The sequence below is a fragment of the Theropithecus gelada genome, chromosome 9 (assembly GCF_003255815.1).
Source record: "Theropithecus gelada isolate Dixy chromosome 9, Tgel_1.0, whole genome shotgun sequence".
NCBI lineage: Eukaryota > Metazoa > Chordata > Mammalia > Primates > Cercopithecidae > Theropithecus > Theropithecus gelada.
In genome coordinates, this window is record NC_037677.1 from 98,094,348 (window position 1) to 98,115,199 (window position 20,852).

General features: G+C 42.3%; 1 protein-coding gene across 4 annotated transcripts in view; it reads left to right on the top strand.

Moving 5' to 3' along the window:
• Window positions 1-19,037, top strand: part of BTRC (beta-transducin repeat containing E3 ubiquitin protein ligase) — a 205,723-nt gene extending 186,686 nt beyond the window's left edge. For all 4 annotated transcript variants that reach the window (XM_025397092.1, XM_025397093.1, XM_025397094.1 and 1 more), the window contains 2 exons: window positions 12,183-12,375; window positions 14,861-19,037. In XM_025397092.1, the coding sequence (XP_025252877.1) occupies window positions 12,183-12,344 (162 nt within the window). In that variant the 3' untranslated portion in view covers window positions 12,345-12,375; window positions 14,861-19,037. The remainder of the gene's footprint in view (window positions 1-12,182; window positions 12,376-14,860) is intronic.
• The last annotated feature ends 1,815 nt before the right edge of the window (window positions 19,038-20,852 follow it).

Genomic DNA, 20,852 nt, shown 5'->3' on the forward strand with positions numbered 1-20,852 from the left:
TTAAGAAAGTTTTTCTTTTTAAGAGAACCTGTCTCTTAAAAAATGACTGTGCTTTAAATACAAGGGGCAGGGCACAGTTGCCCAGGCTGGAGTGCAGTGGCTATTCACAGGCATGAACATAGCTCACTGTAGCCTCAAACTGCTGAACCCAAGTGATCCTTCTGCTTCTGCCTCCCTGTGCCAGGCCTAAAATGTGTATTTTCTTTCATCTATAATTAATCTAAGTCTGGTTTTTAGGCATAATTTATATGCAGCAAAATTCACTCTTTAAGACATTTTTCTGTTAATTTTGCAGTTGTGTAACCGTCACCACATCAACATGTACAACATTTCCATCATCCTGAAGAGTTCTTTATGCCCCTTCATGTCAATTTACTCCCCTTACCCACTAGCAACTGTTATCGACTATTCATCTGATTTTTATTCCCATAGTTTGCTTTCTCATGAACATCTGATAAATCATGGAGTATGTAGCCTTTTGTGTTTGGCTTTTTTAAGTTCATTGGAGATTCATCTATGTGGTTGTATGTATAAATACTTTGTTGCTTTTTATTGCTGAGTAGTATTCCATTGTATGAATTAGCCAGTTTGTTTATTCATTCACCAATATAAGGACATTTGGAATGTTTCCAGTTTTTGTTGATTCTTAGTAAAGCCACTGAAAACATTTCCATATAGTCTTTTCTATGTCCATACTGTTTTCATTTCTCTTGGGTAGATATAGGAGTGTGATTTCTGGATTTTATGAAAGTATATTCTTAAATTTAAAAGAAACTGCCAAGCTATTTCCCAAAGTGGCGTGGGATTTTGCAAATTGAGAGCAGTCTGGGCAACATAGCAATACCTCATCCTTATTTATTTATTAAAAAATTTTTTTTTTAATTTAAGCATTTTACATTTTCACCAACAATGTATAAGAGTTCAATTTTTCTATATCCTTGCCAGCACTTGGTATTGTCAGTATTTTTTTAAATTAGACCCATTTGTGGGGGTGTGTAGCGATATATCATTGTTAGTTTAATTTGTCTTTCTGTAGCTAATAATACCAAACATCTTTTTGTGAATGCTTATCTTCTTTTGTCACCGTTCAGATCTTGCAACCATTTTATTTATTGAGTTGTTTATTAAAATAGATTCATATAGGTATAATGGACATATTATAAATGGACATATTGAAAGTGTACAACTTGGACAGGCATAGTGGCTCATGCCTGTAATCTCAGCCCTTTGTGGGGCTGAGGCAGGCAGATCGCTTGAGCTCAGGAGTTAAAGAGCAGCCTGGGCAACATATTGAGACTTCATCTCTATAAAAACTAAACAAAAAATTAGCCAGGTATGGTGGCAAGCACCTGTACTCCCAGCTACTTGGGAGGCTGAGGTGGGAGGATTGCTTGAGCCAGTGCACTCCAGCCTGGGCAACAGAGTGAGACCCTGTCTCAAAAAAAAAGGAAGTGTACAAGTTAATAAATTTTGACATATGTATATACCAGTGAAACCACAAATAATGAAGATATGCTCATGCCCCTTGGTTAGTCCCTCCTTCCTTTTCCATCAGAGCCCATCTCACCTCCCCCTGCCCCAATCTCCAGGCAACCACGGATCTGCTTTCTGTCAATGTTGATTAGTTTGCATTTTCTGGGGCTGTATAAAAATGGAATCATATATTAAATACTTTTTTGCCTGTCTCTTTTCATTAAGCACTCTTTTTTTTTTTTTTTTTTTTTTTTTGAGACAGAGTCTCACTCTGTCGCCAGGCTGGAGTGCCGTGGCATGATCTCGGCTGACTGCAACCTCTGCCTCCTGGGTTCAAGCGATTCTCCTGCCTCGCCTCCCGAGTAGCTGGGACTACAGGTGTGTGCCACCACGCCCAGCTAATTTTTGTGTTTTTTTAGTAGAGACGGGGTTTCACCATGTTGGCCAAGATGATCTCAATCTCTTGACTTCGTGATCTGCCCACCTCGGTCTCCTAAAATGCTGGGATTACAGGCATGAGCCACCATGCCCAGCCTCTAAGCACAATTATTTTTGAGATTCACCCATGTTGTTGATGTATATCAATATTTCATTTCCTTTGAAAATTTGCTGAGTAGTATTCTATTGTATGATTATACCCATTCACTATATTGTTTCTCATTTTTGGCTGTTAACAAAGTTTCTATAAACATTTATGTAGAAGTCTTGGGATGAATATATGCTTTTTGCTTTTATTTCTCTGAGGTAAATACCTAGGAGCAGATGACTAGGTCATATGGTAAGTGTATGTTTAAAATTTTTTTAGAAACTGCCAAACTGTTTTTCAAAGTGGTTTACCATTTTATATTATAGTATAGCAGTGTATGAGAGTTCCAGTTACTCCACATTCTTGCCAGTACTGAGCACAGTCTTTAATTTAGTCATTCTCATTGTGGTTTAATTCGTGTATCTCTAATGATTAATAATGTCGAACATCTATTCTTGCCATCTGTATGTCTACTTTGGTGAAGTGTGTTCAAATCTATTCCATTTTTTAATTGAGTGGTTATTGAGTTTTGAGATTCTTTTATGTATTCTAAGTTACAAATGCTTTATCAGATGTCATTCACAAATATTTTCTTCACATTCATAATTTGTTTCTTTGTTTTCTTAAAAGCGTCTTTCAAAAAGCAGTTCTTAATTTTAAGTCCACTGTATTGACTTTTTCTATTATGGCGTATGTTACTTGCTATTGTATCTCAAAAAAACCTTTGACTAATCCAAAGTCACAAGGATTTTTCCCTGTGTTTTCTTCTCTAAGTTTTATAGTTTTCAGTTTATATGTTTGTCTGTGATCCATTTTGAGTTAATCTCTGCATATGGTACAAGGTATAGATCAAAGGGTTGGGCTTTTTTACACATGAATATCCAGTTGTTCCAGCACCATTTATTCAAAAGACTGTCCTTTCGAAATGCTTTTGCAGCTTTGTCAAAAATGAATTGACCATATATGTGTGACTCTACTTTGGGAATCTGTTCTGTTCCACTGATTTTTGTCTGTCTTGATTCCAGTATAATTTTATTTTGATTACTGCAGCTTTTTACCAACTCTTGAAGTCAAGTAATACGAGTCTTTCAGCTTTGTCTTTTTCAGAGGTTTTTGGGGCCTTTGATTTTTCATGTTAATTTTAAAATCAGTTTGCTAATTTCAACCAAAAAAAAGTCTACTGGGAATGTTTTTAAATTTTTAATAAAGTAGGTATGGGGTCTCAGTGTGTTGCCCAGACTGGTCTCAAACTCCTGGCCTCAAATAGTACTCCTACCTCAGACTCCCAAAGTGCTTGGATTATAGGCCTGAGCCACTCCACCTGCTGGGATTTTTGTTGGACTTGTTTTGACTCTAGATCCGTTTGGAGAATATTGACTTTTGAACAATATTGAGTCTTTATCTCTCCATTTGTTTAGGTCTTTTTAAATTTCTCATCCATGTTGTAGCTTTCAGTGTAAAGGTTTTGCACATCTTTTGTCACATTTATCCCTAAATATTTTGTATTTTTAATGCTATTGGAAAAGGTATTTTTAAACCTTGGTTTCTGATTGTTCATTGCAAATACATAGAAATATACTTTTACTTATTTTCCAATCTGTGTATCTTTTATTTCTCTCTCTCTTTTTTTTTTTAATTGCACTGGCTAAGACCTCCAGTACAATGTTAAAAACAATTGGTAAGAGTGAATGTCCCTTTCTTGTTCATGATCTTAGGCAAAAGGCATTCAGTCTTTCACCATTTCACATATATGTATATATAGATGTATGTCAGCTATAGGTTTTTCATAATGACCCCATTATCAGGGGAATAAGCAGTTCCCTTCTGTTCCTAGATTGCTGAGAGTTTTTGTGAGGAATGCATGTTGGATTTTGTGAAATGCTTTATCTGATCCATTGAGATAATCATATGGTTTTTCACTTTTATTCTGTTAATTGGTGTATTGCATTGAATTTCTTAAGCTTTAAATCCTTTGCATTGCTGGTATAAACCCCACTTGTTCATGAGGTATAATCCTTTTTATGTGTTGTTGGATTCACTTTGCTAATATCTTTTTAAGGATTTTTGTGTGTGGTGTATATCTGTGTTTGTAAGGGATATTGGTTTGTTGCTTTATTTTCTATGTCTCTGGTTGACTGTCATGATAATGTTGGCTTTATAAAACAATTTTTGAAGTGTTCCCTCATCCATTTTCTGAGAGTTTGCATACATGATATTATGCTTCTTTAAATGCTTGATATAATTCACTAGTGAAGCATCTAGACCTGGAATTTTCTTTGTGGAAAGTTTTAATTACAACTTCAGTTTCTTTAATAAATACAGCACTCTTCAGATTTAATATTTCTTCTGAAGTCAACTTTAATACTTTCTCTTCCAAGAAGTTTGGCCGTTTTATCTAAATTATCAAATTTATTGAAATAAAGTTATTCATCATATTCCCTTATTATCCTTTTAATGCCTTTAGGAGCACAGTCATATTTCCTTTTTCGGTTTCATTGATTTTTTTTTTCTTTTTCTAGCTTCTTAAGGTAGAAACTAAGATCATTGACTTTGAAACTTTTTTTAATATAATCAGTTGAAGCTATAAATGTTATTAGAAGTAATTTTAATCACTATTTTAGCTACGTCCCAAAAAATGTCAATTTACTTGGTTTATAATATTCAGGTCTTCTGTATCCTTAGTGATTTTTCTATTTGTCCTTACCAATTATTGAGAGGAATTTTTATGTCTCCCTGAATTTGTCTATTTCTCCTTACAGTTGTGACAGCTTTTGCTTCATGGTTTTTGTTTGTTTGAGACAAGGTATCACTATGTCGCCCAGGCTGGAGTGCAGTGGCACACCTATGACTCACTGCAGCCTCAACCTCCCAGGTTCTATCAGTCCACCCGCCTCAGCCTCCCGAGTAGCTGGGACCACAGGCGAGTGCCACCACGTCTGGCTAATTATTTTGTATTTTTTTGTAGAGATGGAGTTTTGCCACATTGCCCAGGCTGGTCTGGAACTGCTGGGCTCAACCTCAACAAAGTACTGGGATCACAGGCATGAGCCATGGCACCTGGCCTGATTCATGGTTTGTTGTTGTTGTTTTTGTTGTTTTTGAGATGAAGTTTCTCTCTTGTCATCCAGGCTGGAGTGCAGTGGCACGATCTCGGCTTACTGCAACCTCCACCTCCTGGATTCAAGCGATTCTCCTGCCTCAGCCTCTCAAGTAGCTGGGATTACAGGTGCCTGCCACCACACCCAGCTAATTTTTTGTATTTTTAATAGAGACGGGATTTCACTGTGTTAGCCAGGATGGTCTTCATCTCCTGACCTTGTGATCCGCCCGCCTCAGCCTCCCAAAATGCTGGGATTACAGGCATGAGCCACCAACTTCTGGCCTTTTAAAGAAATTTTTTAATGGAAAAAAGAGAGTTTATTTTTACCCACATGTTTACCTTTTCTGTTGCCTCCCATTCCTTTGTATAAATTGTATTTCCATCTGATATCATTTTCCTTCTGCTTAAAGAACTTACTTTAACATTTCATATATGCAGGTACACTGGCGACAAATACTTTCACTTGTTGTTCACTTGGGAAAGTTTTTTTTTTTTTTTAAGGGATGGGATCTCATTCTATAGCCCAGGTTGGAGTACAGTGGCATGATCATAGCTCACTTCAGCCTTGGACTCCTAGTCTCAAGTAATCCTCCTGACAGCCTCCCACATAGCTGACTACAGGCTTGTGCCACCATATCTGGCTAATTTTCTTTATTTTTTTAGAGATAGGGTCTCATTGTGTTACCCAGACTGGTCTCGAACTCCTGGCCTTACATAATCCTCTTGCTTCACAACCTCCTGAGTAGCTGAGAATATTACAGGTGCAAGCCACTGCGCCTGGCTCTGAAAAAGTTTTCATTTTGCCTTCATTTTTGAAAGATATTTTTGCTGGCTAAATAATTCTATATAGGCCAGGCATGGTGTCTCACACCTGTAATCCCAGCACTTTGGGAGTCTGAGGCGGGTGGATGACTTGAGCTCAGGAGTTCAAGACCAGCCTATCAACATGGCGACCCCTTCTCTTCAAAAATACAAAGATAAGCTGGGCATGGTGGCACGTGCCTGTAGTCCCAACAACTTTTGGGAGGCTGAGGTATGAGGATCCTATGAGTCTGGGAGATTGAGGCTGCAGTAAGCCATGAATGTGCCACTGCACTCCAGCTTGGGTGAGAATGAGACCCTGTCTCAAAAAAAAAAAAAAAGAATTCTAGATTGACAGTGTCTTTCAGCATTTTAATGATGTCATTCCATTTTCTTCTGGCTTGGTTTCTGACTAGAAGTTGGAAGTCACTCGTCTAAATTATGTATCTTTTTCCTCTGACTGCCTTTAAGATTTTATCTTTATGATTAGTTTTCAGCAATTTGCTTATGATGTGTCTTGGCGTGGTTTTCTTTGTGTTTTTCCTACTTCACATTAAAAAATAGAATTGACAGAGCGATTTGAAGAAGAAGGCTAAACTATATGTTGTCTACAAGAAAGCTACTTTAACTATAAAGACACATACCCCTTAAAAGTAAATGGTTAGCGAAAGATATAACACATGTTATAGACTGAATTGTGTTCCCCTAAAATTTATATGATGTCTTAACCACCGGTACCTCAGAATGTGACTGTATTTGGAGTTATAGGAGCTTTCAAGAGGTAAATAAGGTTAAATGAAGTCATTGGAGTAGGCCCTAACCCGATATGACTGGTGTCCTTATAACAAGAGGAGACTGGGACACACAGAGACCATGTGAAGATAAAGGGAGAAGATGACCATCTACAAGTCAAAGGAAGAAGCATCAGAATGAAACCAACCCTGCCAACACTTTGATCTTGGAATTCTAGTCTCCAGACTGTAGGGAAATTAATTTCTATTTTTTGAGCCCCCTAGTGTATGCCATACTTTGTTATGGCACCCCTAGCCCTGATGGACCATTCTAACACTAGTCAGAAGAAAGTTGGGGTAGCTGTATTAATTACAGAGAGAGCAAACCTCAGAGCAAGGAATATTATCAGGGATAAAGAGAAGTGTTGTATAATGATAAAGGGGCCAGTTCTTCAAGAAGACCTAACAATCCTTAACATGTACACACCTAATAACAGAGCATCAAAACATGAGGCAAAAAACCATAGAACTGCAAGGAAAGAATAGATGCATCCACTATTATAGTTGGAGACTTCAGCACCCCCATCAGTAATGGACAGATCTGGCAGGCAGCCAATTCAGTAAGAACATAGTTGAATTTAGCAGTACCATCAATCAAGTGTATATAATTGATGTCTATAGAATGCTTCATCCAACAGCAGCAGAATACACATTCTTCTCAAGCTCCCAAGGAAATTACACCAAGGCAGACCACAGTCAGGGCCATAGAATGCACCTTAAAAAATTTACAAGAATAGAAATCATACTGCATATGCTGCCAGATTACAGTGGCATTCAGTAATGGAAAGATAGCTGGAAAATCCCAAAATATGTGGAGATTAAACAATACACTTCTAAATAACACGTAGGTCAAGAAGAAATCGCAAGAGAAATTGAAATGTATTTTTTTTTAAATTTTTACTTTTAATTTTTGTGGGTACATAGTAGGTTTATATATTTTGGGGAACATGTGATGTTTTGAAAAGTATTTTGAAGTAAACAAAAATGAAAACAGCTATCAAAATGTGTGGGATGCAGTGAAAGCAGTGCTTAGAGGGAAATTTATAGCAATGAATGCATATCTTAGAAAATACCTAAAATCAATAGTCTAAGCTTCTAGTAGAGCCAACTAAGAGAAGAGCAAATTAAATTCAAAGTAAGTAGAGGAAAAGAAATAATAAAAACTAGACCAGAAATCAATGAAATTGAAAACAGGAAATCAATGGAGTACATCAAGACCAAAAGCTAGTTCTTTGAAAGGATCAATAAAATGGATGAGCCTCTAGCCAGACTACGAAAAACACAGAAGACATACTTTACTAATATTAGAAAACGATCCCAGATCTTCACAGAATCAATACTTAATAATCTTTCCAAACAGAGAAACTAAGCCCAGGTAGATTCACTGGTGAATTCTACCAAACATTTGAATAAGTTATATCAATTTTCTATCATTTTTTTCTACCAGATAAAAACAGAATGAATAACTTGCTAACTCATCCAATGAAGCATTACCCTAAAACCAAAACCAGACAAATACAATATAGGAAAAGAAAAATACAGACTAATAATGGCTAAGCTATGAAGTTCAATAGGTTAGGCAGATCAAATGCATTTTCAGCTTAGGATAGTTTCATTTACAACAGGTTCATCAGGATATAACCTATTGTAATTTGAGGAGCATCTGTATTTTAAACTATTTGATTCGTGCTTGAACCCGGGAGGCGAAGGTTGCAGTGAGCCAAGATCGCATCACTTCTAGCCTAGGCAACAAGAACGAAACTCTGTCTCAAAATAAATAAATAAATATTTGATTCAGACATATGTATGGTTTTTCTTTTTCTTTTTCTTTTTCTTTTTTTTTTTTTGAGACAGAGTTTCACTCTTGTTGCCCAGGCTGGAGTGCAGTGACACAATCTCGGCTCACTGCAACCTCCGCCTCCTGGATGCAAGCTATTCTCCTGCCTTAGCCTCCCGAGTAGCTAGGATTACAGGTGCCCGCCACCACACTTGGCTGATTTTTGTATTTTTAGTAGATACTGGGTTTCTCCATGTTGGCCAGGCTGGTCTCGAACTCCTGACCTCATGATCTGCCTGCCTTGGCCTCCCAAAGATCTGGGATTACAGGCGTGAGCCACTGCACCCGGCCATGTATGGTCTTATTATTGCCCTTATGTTTAGCAATTTCATGATTTCTAAATTTTTTTTGGGGGGGGGGACAGAGTCTTGCTGTGTCCCCTAGACTGGAGTGCAGTGGCTCGATCTCAGCTCACTGCAAGCTCCGTCTCCTGGGTTCACGCCATTCTCCTGCCTCAGCCTCCCAAGTAGCTGGGACTACAGGCGCCCACCACCATGCCCGGCTAATTTTTTGTATTTTCAGTAGAAATGGGGTTTTGCTGTGTTCGCCAGGATGGTCTCGATCTCCTGACCTCGTGATCCGCCCATCTCGGCCTCCCAAAGTGCTGGGATTACAGGCATCAGTCACCGCACCGGCCTCTAAAATATTATAAAATGTAATAATGTGCCAATAAAATGTAACTCTTAAATTTAAAAAATCCTCGACAAAATATTAGCAAATTAAATCCAACAATGTATGAAAAGAATTATACCCTGTGACCAAGTGAGATTCATGCCAGGTATGCAAGGCTGGTTCAGCATTCAGAAATCAATTAATGTAATCCATCACATCAGGGGACTATAGAAGACAAATCACATGCTTATATCAATAGATGCAGTAAAAGCATTTGACAAAATCCAACACCCATTCATGATAAAAATTCTCAACACACGGGATAGAGAGGCTTTTCCTCAACGTCATAAAGAAAAATGCAAATTAAAATTATAATAAAATCTACAAACCTACCAAAATAAGTGTAAAAGATTGGCAATATCAATTTTTGGTGAAGATGTGGAGTAATAAACTCTGATAAACTGTTGGTGTGAGTATAAATTGGCATGACTTTTAAAAAATTGTTTCATAGTATCTTCTAAAGCCAAACATACACCTACCCCATGGCCCAGCAAGTCTACTCCTAGTTGAAATGAGTGCATATATTCAGCAAAAGACACATACATAAATGTTCATAGCAGCTTTGTTGTATAATAGCCATAAACTATAATCAGCCCCTATGTCCACCAACAAGAGAATAGATGGATTGTATATTCATACAGTAGAATATCAACCAGTAATAAAAAAGAATGAACTACCATTTTACATGCAGCAACATAGAAGAATCTTATAATGTTGACTGAAAGAAGCCAGGCATGAGCTGTGCTCGGTGGCTCATGCCTGTAATCCCAGCACTTTGGGAGGCTGAGGCCGGCGGATTGCCTGAGTTCAGCAGTTGGAGACCAGCCTGGGCAACATGGTGAAATCCCGTCTTTACTAAAATACAAAAAATTAGCCAAGCATGGTGGGGGGCGCTTGTAGTCCCAGCTACTCGGGAGGCTGAGGCAGGAGAAACGCTTGAACCTGGGAGGCAGAAGTTGCAGTGAGCTGAGATCGCACCACTGCACTCTAGCCTGAGCGACAGAGCAAGACTCCTTCTCCAAAAAAAAAAAAAGAAGCCAAGCATGGCCGGGCGCAGTGGCTAAAGCCTATAATCCCAACACTTTGGGAGGCCGACATGGGCAGATCACGAGGTCAGGAGATCGAGATCATCCTGGCCAACATGGTGAAACCCTGTCTCTACTAAAAATACAAAAATTAGCTGGGTGTGGTGGCACGTGCCTGTAATCCCGGGTACTTGGGAGGCTGAGGCAGGAGAATTGCTTGAACCCAGGAGGCAGAGGTTGCAGTGAGCCAAAATCACACCACTGCACTCCAGCCTTGCCACAGAGTAAGACTCTGTTTCAAAAAAAAAAGGCAGGCATAAAAGAATACATACTATATGATTATATGAAATTCAGTAAGAGAGTAAACAAATTAATAACAATAACAACATTGGGCCAGGCAAAGTGGACCACACGTATAATCTCAGAGCTTTGGGAGGCCAAGGCAGAAGGACTGCTTGAGTCCATGAGTTCAAGACCAGCCTGGGCGACAGAAAGACCTGGTCTCTACAAAAAAAAAAAAAAAAAGAAAGAAAACAAAAGCTGGGCGTGGTGGCATGTGCCTGTAGTCCTCACTACTTGGGAGGCTGAAGCAGGAAGATCACTTGAGCCCAGGAGTTTGAGGTTACAGTGAACTATGATCACACTACTGCATTCTTACCTGGGCAATAAAGCGAGACCCTGCATCTAAAAATGACGATCATGATGACGCCTGTAATCCCAGCACTTTGGGAGGCCAAGGTGGATGGATCACGAGGTCAGGAGATCGAGACCATCCTAACACAATGAAACCCCATCTCTACTAAAAATACAAAAAATTAGCCAGGCGTTGTGGCGGGCACCTGTAGTCCCAGCTACGTCTGAGGCAGGTGAATGGCATGAACCCAGGAGGCAGAGCTTGCGGTGAGTGGAGATCACGCCACTGCACTCTAGCCTGGGCAACAGAGCAAGACTCCGTCTCAAAAAAAAAAAAAAGATGATGATGATGATGATAAAATTGGAGTGGAGATAACATTGTTTAGTAAGGGGTGTGAGATTGTTTTCCAGTATGCTGGGAACATTCTACATCTTCATCAGGGTAGTGGTAACTGCCAGTGGTATGCTAGAACAGGCTCATACTCACTTATGAGAGCCAACTATTCATGAATTTTGCAAGCTGGTTGACTATTACTAGCTTATAATTGGCCATGGTAGGAGTTTTTAATGCCGTGGAAATCTACCAGTGGTTTTACAAAGTAGCAGAGTTGGTTGATAAACATTTATCAGCATACTGCTTATTGCTCACCAATCCTTGACCTCTGATTATAGAAGGAACTTAGAAGATAAAACCAGGGAGGTAGTAAGGAATGCTGTCATCCACCCTAAGCCAAAAAGGGTTGGCATGAGAAACTATTAATAGCATGCTATTTAGCATGTCTTGGCCAAAGAATATTACTTTGTTTACAGCTGCCTAGTATTTGACTTTTCCATGCTGCCTTTAGCCAAAGTAAATTTTCTTTTTTTTAAATTTATTTATTTATGTATTTATTTAGACAGAGCCTCACTCTGTTACCTAGGCTGGAGTGCAGTGGCATGATCTCAGCTCACTGCAACCTCTGCCTCCCAGGTTCAAGCAATTTTTCTGCCTCAGCTTCCCAAGTAACTGGGACTACAGGCACGTGCCACCATGCCCAGCTAATTTTTTGTATTTTTAGTAGAGATGGGGTTTCACCGTGTTAGCCAGGATGGTCTAGATCTCCTGACCTCGTGATCCGCCCACCTTGGGCTCCCAAAGTGCTGGGATTACAGCTGTGAGCCACTGCACCCGGCCTCTCTCTTTTTTTAAAAAAACAACTTCATGGTAGAAAATTAACAGCAAACCATAGCCTTTCTGTAGACTCCTTTTGACATCTTGCTGAATTTGTGTCCTATTGATTTTGAGTAGTTCAAGTTCCTACCCTTTTTGTTTCTACTTCTTTAGGAGCATTCCGGAAGAGTTTTTCGACTCCAGTTTGATGAATTCCAGATTGTCAGTAGTTCACATGATGACACAATCCTCATCTGGGACTTCCTAAATGATCCGGCTGCCCAAGCTGAACCCCCCCGTTCCCCTTCTCGAACATACACCTACATCTCCAGATAAATAACCATATACTGACCTCAAACTTGCCCAGGTATCAAAATCTATTATGTACATAACACTGTGGGTAGGAGACAGGATATTAGCTGTAAGGTATTGCTAGTTCATGGAGCTTTCTCCTGCCATTTGTGTCACCAAGTCCTGTAAAGCCGAGGAAACAGACAATGTGAGACAGGGCTGAAGCTGCCACAGTGCCTTTCACCAAGGTAGCCAGCCTCAGTTCTAGGTGATTGTAGGGTCCTATGTGTGTGGTAAGCCTAGTCATTCCTGCCCTAGTTATCTAGTAGTACTGTTATGAAAATAAAATGAGATTTGAATCAGTTTGAAAACTAAGTAATGACCCAAAGGCCTGTGATGTTTAAGTTCCCAGATCACACAATACCTACAATAGAGACGTTTCAAGCCAAGTAGACACTCTGATGTCTAATGTGTGAATGGAAACATCTCTTGGTGAAAGTTCACACTGACATAGAAATAAAAGGGCAGATTTTAAAAGGAATATAAAAAGTAGCTTTTATATCCCTATCCCCATTCCTCAACCCTCCAAAAAGAGGACCTGTCTTTTGACCTCTGACGTTGGTGAGAACTCCATGTGTCCTCCCACTCAAGTCTCCAAACTCTCTCTCAGGCAGGGGAAGATCCTAAAATACCCAGGTGGTCCATACATATTATGGTATATTCAGATCATACGTGGTGTTCTGACCAGTTTGAATACACTAGGTTGTTGCCAGTTTGAGAAGGCTGCCCTAGCTGCTGAGGAGCATTGCCTCAGTTCTCCTGGCGGAAGTACATGTTCGCTACACGTTTCTGCATCTCTCTTTGCAGTGTTCCACTGAGGGCAGTGATTCACACCCAACTGGGCTTGCCTCAGCACCTCTTTCTCTCACAGAGGACACGGTTCATCGTTCCTCAGCCAAGTCGCACAGGCTATGTGCCCTTGGACAAGTAACTTCCCAGAGCCTGAATCACCTGATGAGTAACATGAGGGGCACTGCTCACCTCATGGAGCCCTGTGAAGGCTGCATGGAGACACTGTATGGAAAATTCCTAGTGCTTAGCACAGTGCCGAATACATTACAGTATTAATACATGCCCTCAGAAAAAACTGGTCATTAGTATTAATACTGCAATCTCCCTATACCTACCCCCTCCTTTTGCCCAAAATTTTCTCTTCGTTAGACTTCTGTGACACTTTGCTATTTTTAATATTCTTCCTGGCTCTCTGATTATTTGTGCCTCTTTCCCCCTCACTCCTAAGAGTCTGTTTCTGGCTTTTCTTATTATTTTTATTTTATCTTATTTCTTTTTTTTGAGACAGAGTCTCACTCTTTCGCCCAGGCTGGAGTGCAGTGGCGCGATCTCGGCTCACTGCAAGCTCTGCCACCTGGGTTCACACCATTCTCCTGCCTCAGCCTCCTGAGTAGCTGGAACTACAGGTGCCCGCCACCGTGCCAGGCTAATTTTTTGTATTTTTAGTAGAGACGGGGTTCCACCATATTAGCCAGGATGGTCTCGATCTCCTGACCTCATGATTCACCTGCCTCGGCCTCTCAAGGCCAAGCCACCGCGCCTGGCCTATTTTATTTCTTGAGACAGGGCTTCGCTCCTGTCGCCCAAGCTGGAGTGCAGTGGCACAATGTCAGCTCACTGCAACCTCCACCTCCCAGGCTCAAGTGATTCTCCTGCCTCAGCCTCCTGAGTACAACAGGCACACAACACCATACCCAGCTAATTGTTTGTATTTTTTTTGTAGAGATAGGGTTTCACCATGTTGCCCAGGCTGGTCTCGAACACCTGAGCTCAAGTGATCCACCTCCTTTGGCCTCCCAAAGTATTGGGATTACAGGTGTGAGCCACCATGCCCGGCCTCTCTTTTTTCCTTATCTAAGTTCCTTCTTAAGCTGCCTTCTCTCTTCCCAAAGCTTCATATCTCATCTCAATGTAGAAGACTCAAATTTCTGTCTCCAGTCCAAGCCTCTGCTTTAATCTCCAGGCCACATTTCCAGCTGCCATCCACACAGCTGTCCTTGAAGATAGCAAGAGCACTTCTAGTGCTCACATCCTCAACTACACTGTCCCCTCCTTTACACTGCTGGTACCCTCCAGCCACACAGCCGGGCCAGCTTTCCTTGATTCCCCCACTTCTGTTAGTGGCACCACCATGCTCATGGCCACTCAAAGGCAGGGCCCACAGACCATCCCCGACCCCTGCCCTGCCATTCTACAGGGCAGGTGAAAGCTATGCCAACTGTGGTCACTCTCAGCCTAAAGACATCAGAGTCACTCTGCTTGAACACCACAGCCCTGAGCATGTCACAAGCCCTGCCTTTAGTGTAACTTCCCCATCAGTCCAGGTCACCTTTGACAGAAGCTCCTGCATGGCATAGACAGAGAGCAGGCATTAGGAAGGACTCCTAAGCCTTTTCCCCATTGGCAGCTAAGTGAATGCTCTTTTTTCTTCAAGCAAGTAAGAAATATCGAAAAAGGGGCTAATGACTGTTTGCTCTGTTTTCACACAGGACCCATTAAAGTTGCGGTATTTAACGTATCTGCCAATACCAGGACGAGCAACAACAGTAACAATCAAACTACTGCCCAGTTTCCCCGGACTAGCCGAGGAGCAGGGCTTTGAGACTCCTGTTGGGACAGTTGGTTTGCAGTCGGCCCAGGACAGTCTACTCAGCACAGCTGACTGCTTCAGTGCTGCTATCAGAAGATATCTTCTATCTTTTGTGAATGATTGGAACTTTTAAACCTCCCCTCCTCTCCTCCTTTCCCCTCTGCACCTAGTTTTTTCCCATTGGTTCCAGACAAAGATGACTTATAAATATATTTAGTGTTTTGCCAGAATCTCTCTTGCTTTGCCATTAAGCAGAAGAACTAGTTTTCCTGTATAGCCTGCTGGGAGAGACCCAATTCTAGGGGATGGGGGATGCAGCTTCAAGCCAGACAGTACCCAGTGTCTCCCTGTTAACTGCAGGAATGCCAAGCACCTGGCCAGAGCAGCCCAGCCCCAATATGCTTAGGCGGAGACAGAGCTCGCTTTGTTAGCCTCTGGGGCAAGAAAAAGAAAACACAAGAATGTATACACTGGAAGATTTGGGCCTCCTGCCTGCCTTCTCTTTGTTTCTGTTCCTCTTCCCATCTACTTGCCTACTCCCCTTCAACCTTTCTTCTCTGTCTGCTCCACCTGAGAAGAAAGTGTATGAAGAGAGTGTCCTCCTCTAGCATGAGCCAGATCAGCCAGAAAATGCAACACTTGGAAGAGTTGAATGCTGTTCAGTGAAGATTTCAGCCCCAGACCTTTGCTGCAAGTGACCCTGTGGCAGCAGTGGATTCTCGGACATGATATTCTCATCATATTTGCAACTCTTCTCTCTCCTTCCCCACACCCAAAAGGAGGATGGGGGATGGGGGGTGGGGGGCGGGGGGCAGGGAGAAGAAGTTTCCTGGGCTCCATCAATGGCTGCATCTTTTCTGGACTCAGCAGTGTCCTTGATTCCATGTAGAGTGTGGAAAGGAGTTGCTGATTGCATTTCCTCTCATTAACAATTAGGTGTGTAATAAAAAGCATTGTACTTCATCTTAAATCACTGGTAAGGCTCAGCCTACAGAAAGGTTTGAAATGGCCAGAACCAAATGCTTGGTGCATTCTGCATAATGGTTTCCATCTCCGATTTCCTCATCAGGGCCTGTGAGTACCCCGCCTGTATCTTTGCGAAGACCCTGATCAAGGTAGCTTGAGAGAGATAGGAGAAAACACTGGTTTTTTTGTTTGTTTGTTTTTTGTTTTTGTTTTTGTTTTTTGGCCAGTTAAATATCATCTCTCAAAAATTGATCTCACCATGTCAACTTTGCACTGCAGAACCTTCCTTCTGCTTCTCCCACACCCAGTATTTGCAGAGGGGCAAAGCTGCCCAAGAGAGAGGATCCGGGTGAAGTATGGCATACAGGGTTTATAAATGGGACAAAAACTGCCTTTTCTTCCTCCTCCTGACCTTATTTTACTCTTCACTCTCCCCAGCCAATAAAATGTCTGTGGCGATTGGCAAACAGCATAAATGGCTGGACCTCGGCAAGGGTCAGGTAAACCTAGCCACTCGGAAGGCAGCTGTGTGAGCTGCCAAAGCTAGTGGGCTTCAGGTGCAAGGGCACCTGTGCCACACCAATCTGGGAGCACACAGAATACTATTAATGTGCACCCAGCTGGTCTCCCCAGGCAAGAAGGTATCCTCTTCCCAAGGTGTACCCAGACTGGATGTTGTGACTACATATTTGAGAGTCTGTTTATGCATATGCACTCTACCTTTCCTGCTTTATGAGTATTTTTAAGCTTTTAGTTCAAGGTTATATTCAGAAAATATTTCCAGTGTAATGATACGTCGTAGCCTAGGAAATATTTTCTCAATGTAATTCCCTTCCCAGCTACCCAAATGCTACAGAGAAATGTTTTCTACTTGGCCACTATCAGGGTTCGTCATCTATTGTGTTGACTATTAATGGCTTTTTGATTGGGTAAGGATTTTGCTATAGATGAAGATAGAGGGCTGTCAGCCCTGAAAAACACACAGGTCAGACATTTAAAAGGCATGGGTTTCAAGCTTTCTCAAAATATTGTCCAATAGCCATAATTTTACCAGCCCTTCTGTCATATGCTGCTATTACAAAGTGGAAGCTGTTGAATGTTTATTGGTGCCCAGGGTTTTGCTCTCCAATCTAGGTTCAGTTGAAGGAATATTGTTTCTAAGACTGTTTTGAAACATGTCCAGTACATCACAAAGGAGATCAGGTCGAATCCTACAGATGTGGAGCCATTCCCTGAGTTCAGGATATTCTCCAAGTTGTCCTCTCTGCTGCTGATGGAAATGGGAATGAAGTTAAGTGGTCTGAAAAACTTGAATCGTTCACATTTCTCAGCCCTGGGGGTCATTTACCAGTTCATTGTAGAAGAAATAATCAGGTAAGTAAAAGTTCATTTCCAGAGAAGGTAAACCCCACTTACCATCTCTGCATGATTTCAGTGGGAATTGATTATCACTAATCCCCAGCTGGGCTGGAATAAATGTAAAGTTTGACCTTTTTAAAACAAAAAGAGAGACAAAGTCTCAGCACATTCCAAGGAGTGATAGAAACAGAGCTGAAGGTGTCCTCATGGTAGATTAGTCTCTTCTCACTAAAATTTATTTTCCAACGTAGGGCCTAAAGGAAACCTTTTTTAAAGACAGGCTGAAACCCCTTCGAAGGCAGAGGAAGAGGTACAGACATGTGACCTTTTGGTGCACACTGGGGCTACTTGGACAAGACCAACATGCCTTGCTGCACGTGTGTGTATTTCACTGCTGAGAACATCCTTTAACTTTGTGTGCAATTTGAAAGGATGTGAATCATGGATGGAAGGCCGTTTGTACATGTCCCTTGGCAAAATTCTTTCTGATGTCTCCTAACTTCAGAGACAGGGACTCTTTTGGATCTCTATTGACAGGTAATAAAGTCTGGCCCTCATAACTTGTTTCCGAACTAGAAAAGACTGTGAGACCCCTACATCATTCTTGTTTTTCTGCTTGAGTAAGAACAATCCTTTTTTATTTTTCTTCTGTATAGTCTAAAGCTACAGAGGAAAAAAATGCACTCTTCCCTTGCTGGCTGCTGGGACCATTGGTCTAAACAGCTGTAGTTGGTCTACTCATTACTTAGCACTTGATTGTGTGGGGACAAAAAGGTGGGAGGGGTGGGGAATACTGGAAATAATCAGGGCAATTTTTTTTTCTTTCCTATAATTGGATTAGATACCTTGGTACTGTTAACCTTCTCAACATCTCCCTTTTGCCTTAGATGGCAACACCCTCCAGCCTGAAGCAGAGCAGTCCAACCCAGATTAGTGCAGCCCTGAGACTTAGGGTACAGCCTCCCTGGTCTTCCTCCACACAGCTGATCACCAACAGACCAGACCTCCTTTAACCACAGTGTCAACATAGTGTTGGAAAGAGAGCCATCTCTTAGAAAACTGAGTTTCACTTCTTTACCTGTAGCTCATCTGTGGTGTCAAATCCTTTGAGCTGAAGAGAGAAATCAAAAGAGCATGATGATGGCTGCCTGGTTTCAGGTGGAACTTAATGCATTGATCTTTAGAAACCCCTTCTGTTGGAAGTAGAGTAGCTATGATCTAAAATGTCCTGGAGGCAGATCACATTGAAAATATGTGCTTTCCAACCAGCACAGCTGGCGCACTTAGCTCCTGATTGGATGTGTGTGTGTTTTATTAAGGATCAGTGCAGTAAGTGTTTTAAAGTGTTACCTCCTCTCCTAACCCTTCCCCTTCTTGGACACTGAAGGAAAAGACCAACTAGGATGTTAGCCCTCTGGGCACCAAGGAAACTAACAGCTTTCTCAAAGCGGTGACCACTCAGGCCGGCCCAGACAGATCTGAGGGATGACCAGTGCACTCCAGCGATGGGACAGGCCTAGCAACACATGTGAGCTTCCCCGAGAGCTTTCAACTGGTTCAGCTCTTTGTTCTCTAGACTCTTAAGTACTGACTGCTTTGACTTTTGTGATTATGTTATGGTGATGTGTAGTCAATGTACCAATATGTTCACAACCTAGGATCATGGTAATAGAGTGTGTTTTGGTTTTTTTTAACTGTTCAGAAAAAAAGTAACTTAAATTACAAATATAAGATTAAAACGAATTTTCTAAGTGTCTTGTCTCCTTGCCCCAACATCAAAAAGGACAATACACTTTTCAGTATACAGACTGAGGGAGTGCACAGATAGGATACCTTTGCAGATCATCTGACGTGAGAAAACAAGATGAGAGAAAGCAGGACTGGACGCTGTGGGTGAGTGTGGGGTGCCAGCATACACCTACTGTTCCATGTTGAGTTAAATTGAAGCCAAAGTCATGTCTCATTTGTGAATTGGTCACCTTAGCCAACCACAGCGCAACCTGAATGCAGAATTTACATTTTTCTCAGCCCCTCAGTGGTGAAAAGACTTGAGTTTCCCCTACATCCCATTTGATCAGTTTATAGGCAAGCAGGCTCACATCTGGGAGCAGTTTCCAGAAGGACTCTAACAAGCTGTAAGAATGAAGGCACCCTTGACTATCTGGGGTATGACATTGCAGTTCCTGAGTGAAATCCCCATTCCCTCCTTCAACCAAACCTAGAGAGGTACAAGGTTGCAGGCAGTGGCCGAATGGGACTCTCTCTCCCCGTTGGCCCTGTTCCCCTCCCCTCTCTAGTGTCACAAACAGGATCCTTGTCAAAATTGACCCATCCTTCTTTTAGATCTATGAGCTTTTTGTATTAGTAACCCTTCCACATGACCAAGGCTCCCTGGCCTCCATCAGCCTTGTAGTCTCATTGTCTTGTCTGGACTGGCAACCCTTGGCAGATGAGGAAACTGAGGAGCAAGAAAAGGGACCCACATTGCCCAAAACTACACTGAAGAATCCTCCCTAACAACTAAGGGCAGGCAGCACCCAAGAGAGAGAAGGAAGGGAGGGAGGCGTTAGAGGAACCACTCTGGGGCCACTGGTGTCTGCTCAGTTAATGTTCCTCATCAGCTGGGCTCCTGAGCAGAGGCTGAGCCTAAAGATTTGTGGACCTCACCCTCACACCATGTCAGATCTCTTCCCCAGGGAGGGTGGGGTCTAGGGCCTGCCCTGCGAAGACTCAGCCCTATAGCCGTGGTTTCCTACTGCCCGGCGGGGCCAGGAATCCCTCCCCGCTTTCAACCTAGAGCTGTGCCACCATCAGCAGTGACTAAAGGGAGGAGACCTCTCTTCTTCCTGATTGGCTCTTGCCAATTAAGAGCATTTTATTAGGCTGCTAATTAAAGGCACTTCGTTAGCAGCAGGAGAGGCCAAGTGGGTGCCTGGTGAGACGGAGCTGAAGCCAGGAGAAATTGTTTTCCTCCCCCCATGGAAACAGCCTCTCAAGGAACCCTCTCCGTCCCCACCCTCTCCTGCTGCGCCTACTACACCCCTTGCTTTCAATTAGCAACTCTGAGGGGAGCAAGGTCATTACCAAACCCGGGCTGGAGCGCCCACCATCACCAGCACCACCTCAGGGTGCGTGCGATCCTCAGGGACTGGCCAGGCCCCCAAGCACCTCGTGAGCCTGGGCCCAGGGAAGGAGAGGCTGAGCAGCCCAATGGGGAGTGTGCTGTCCCCACTAAGGAATGGAGCGTGACTCCCCAAGCAGCTCAGGTGAATGGCACCTGGTCCTCATCATCGGGGCCATCCCTAGCAGTCACTGGATGACCAGTCACTTGTTCACATAGTGTAAATCCCCATGCCCCTTTCCTCAACAAACACTCATGATTTCATGGAGGAAATGTGCCCTTCCCACCCGTGAGGGACAGTCCCTGCTCATTTTCCAAGAGCATAGCCCACGTAGACCCTGAATGGGTCCAGGAGGAGAGGGGGCTGACAGTTTTACAGTCCCAGCCATGCAGACCCTTGAGAGACTCCTGGCCCTGAGCTCACGTCGAATGTGAGGCACTTCCC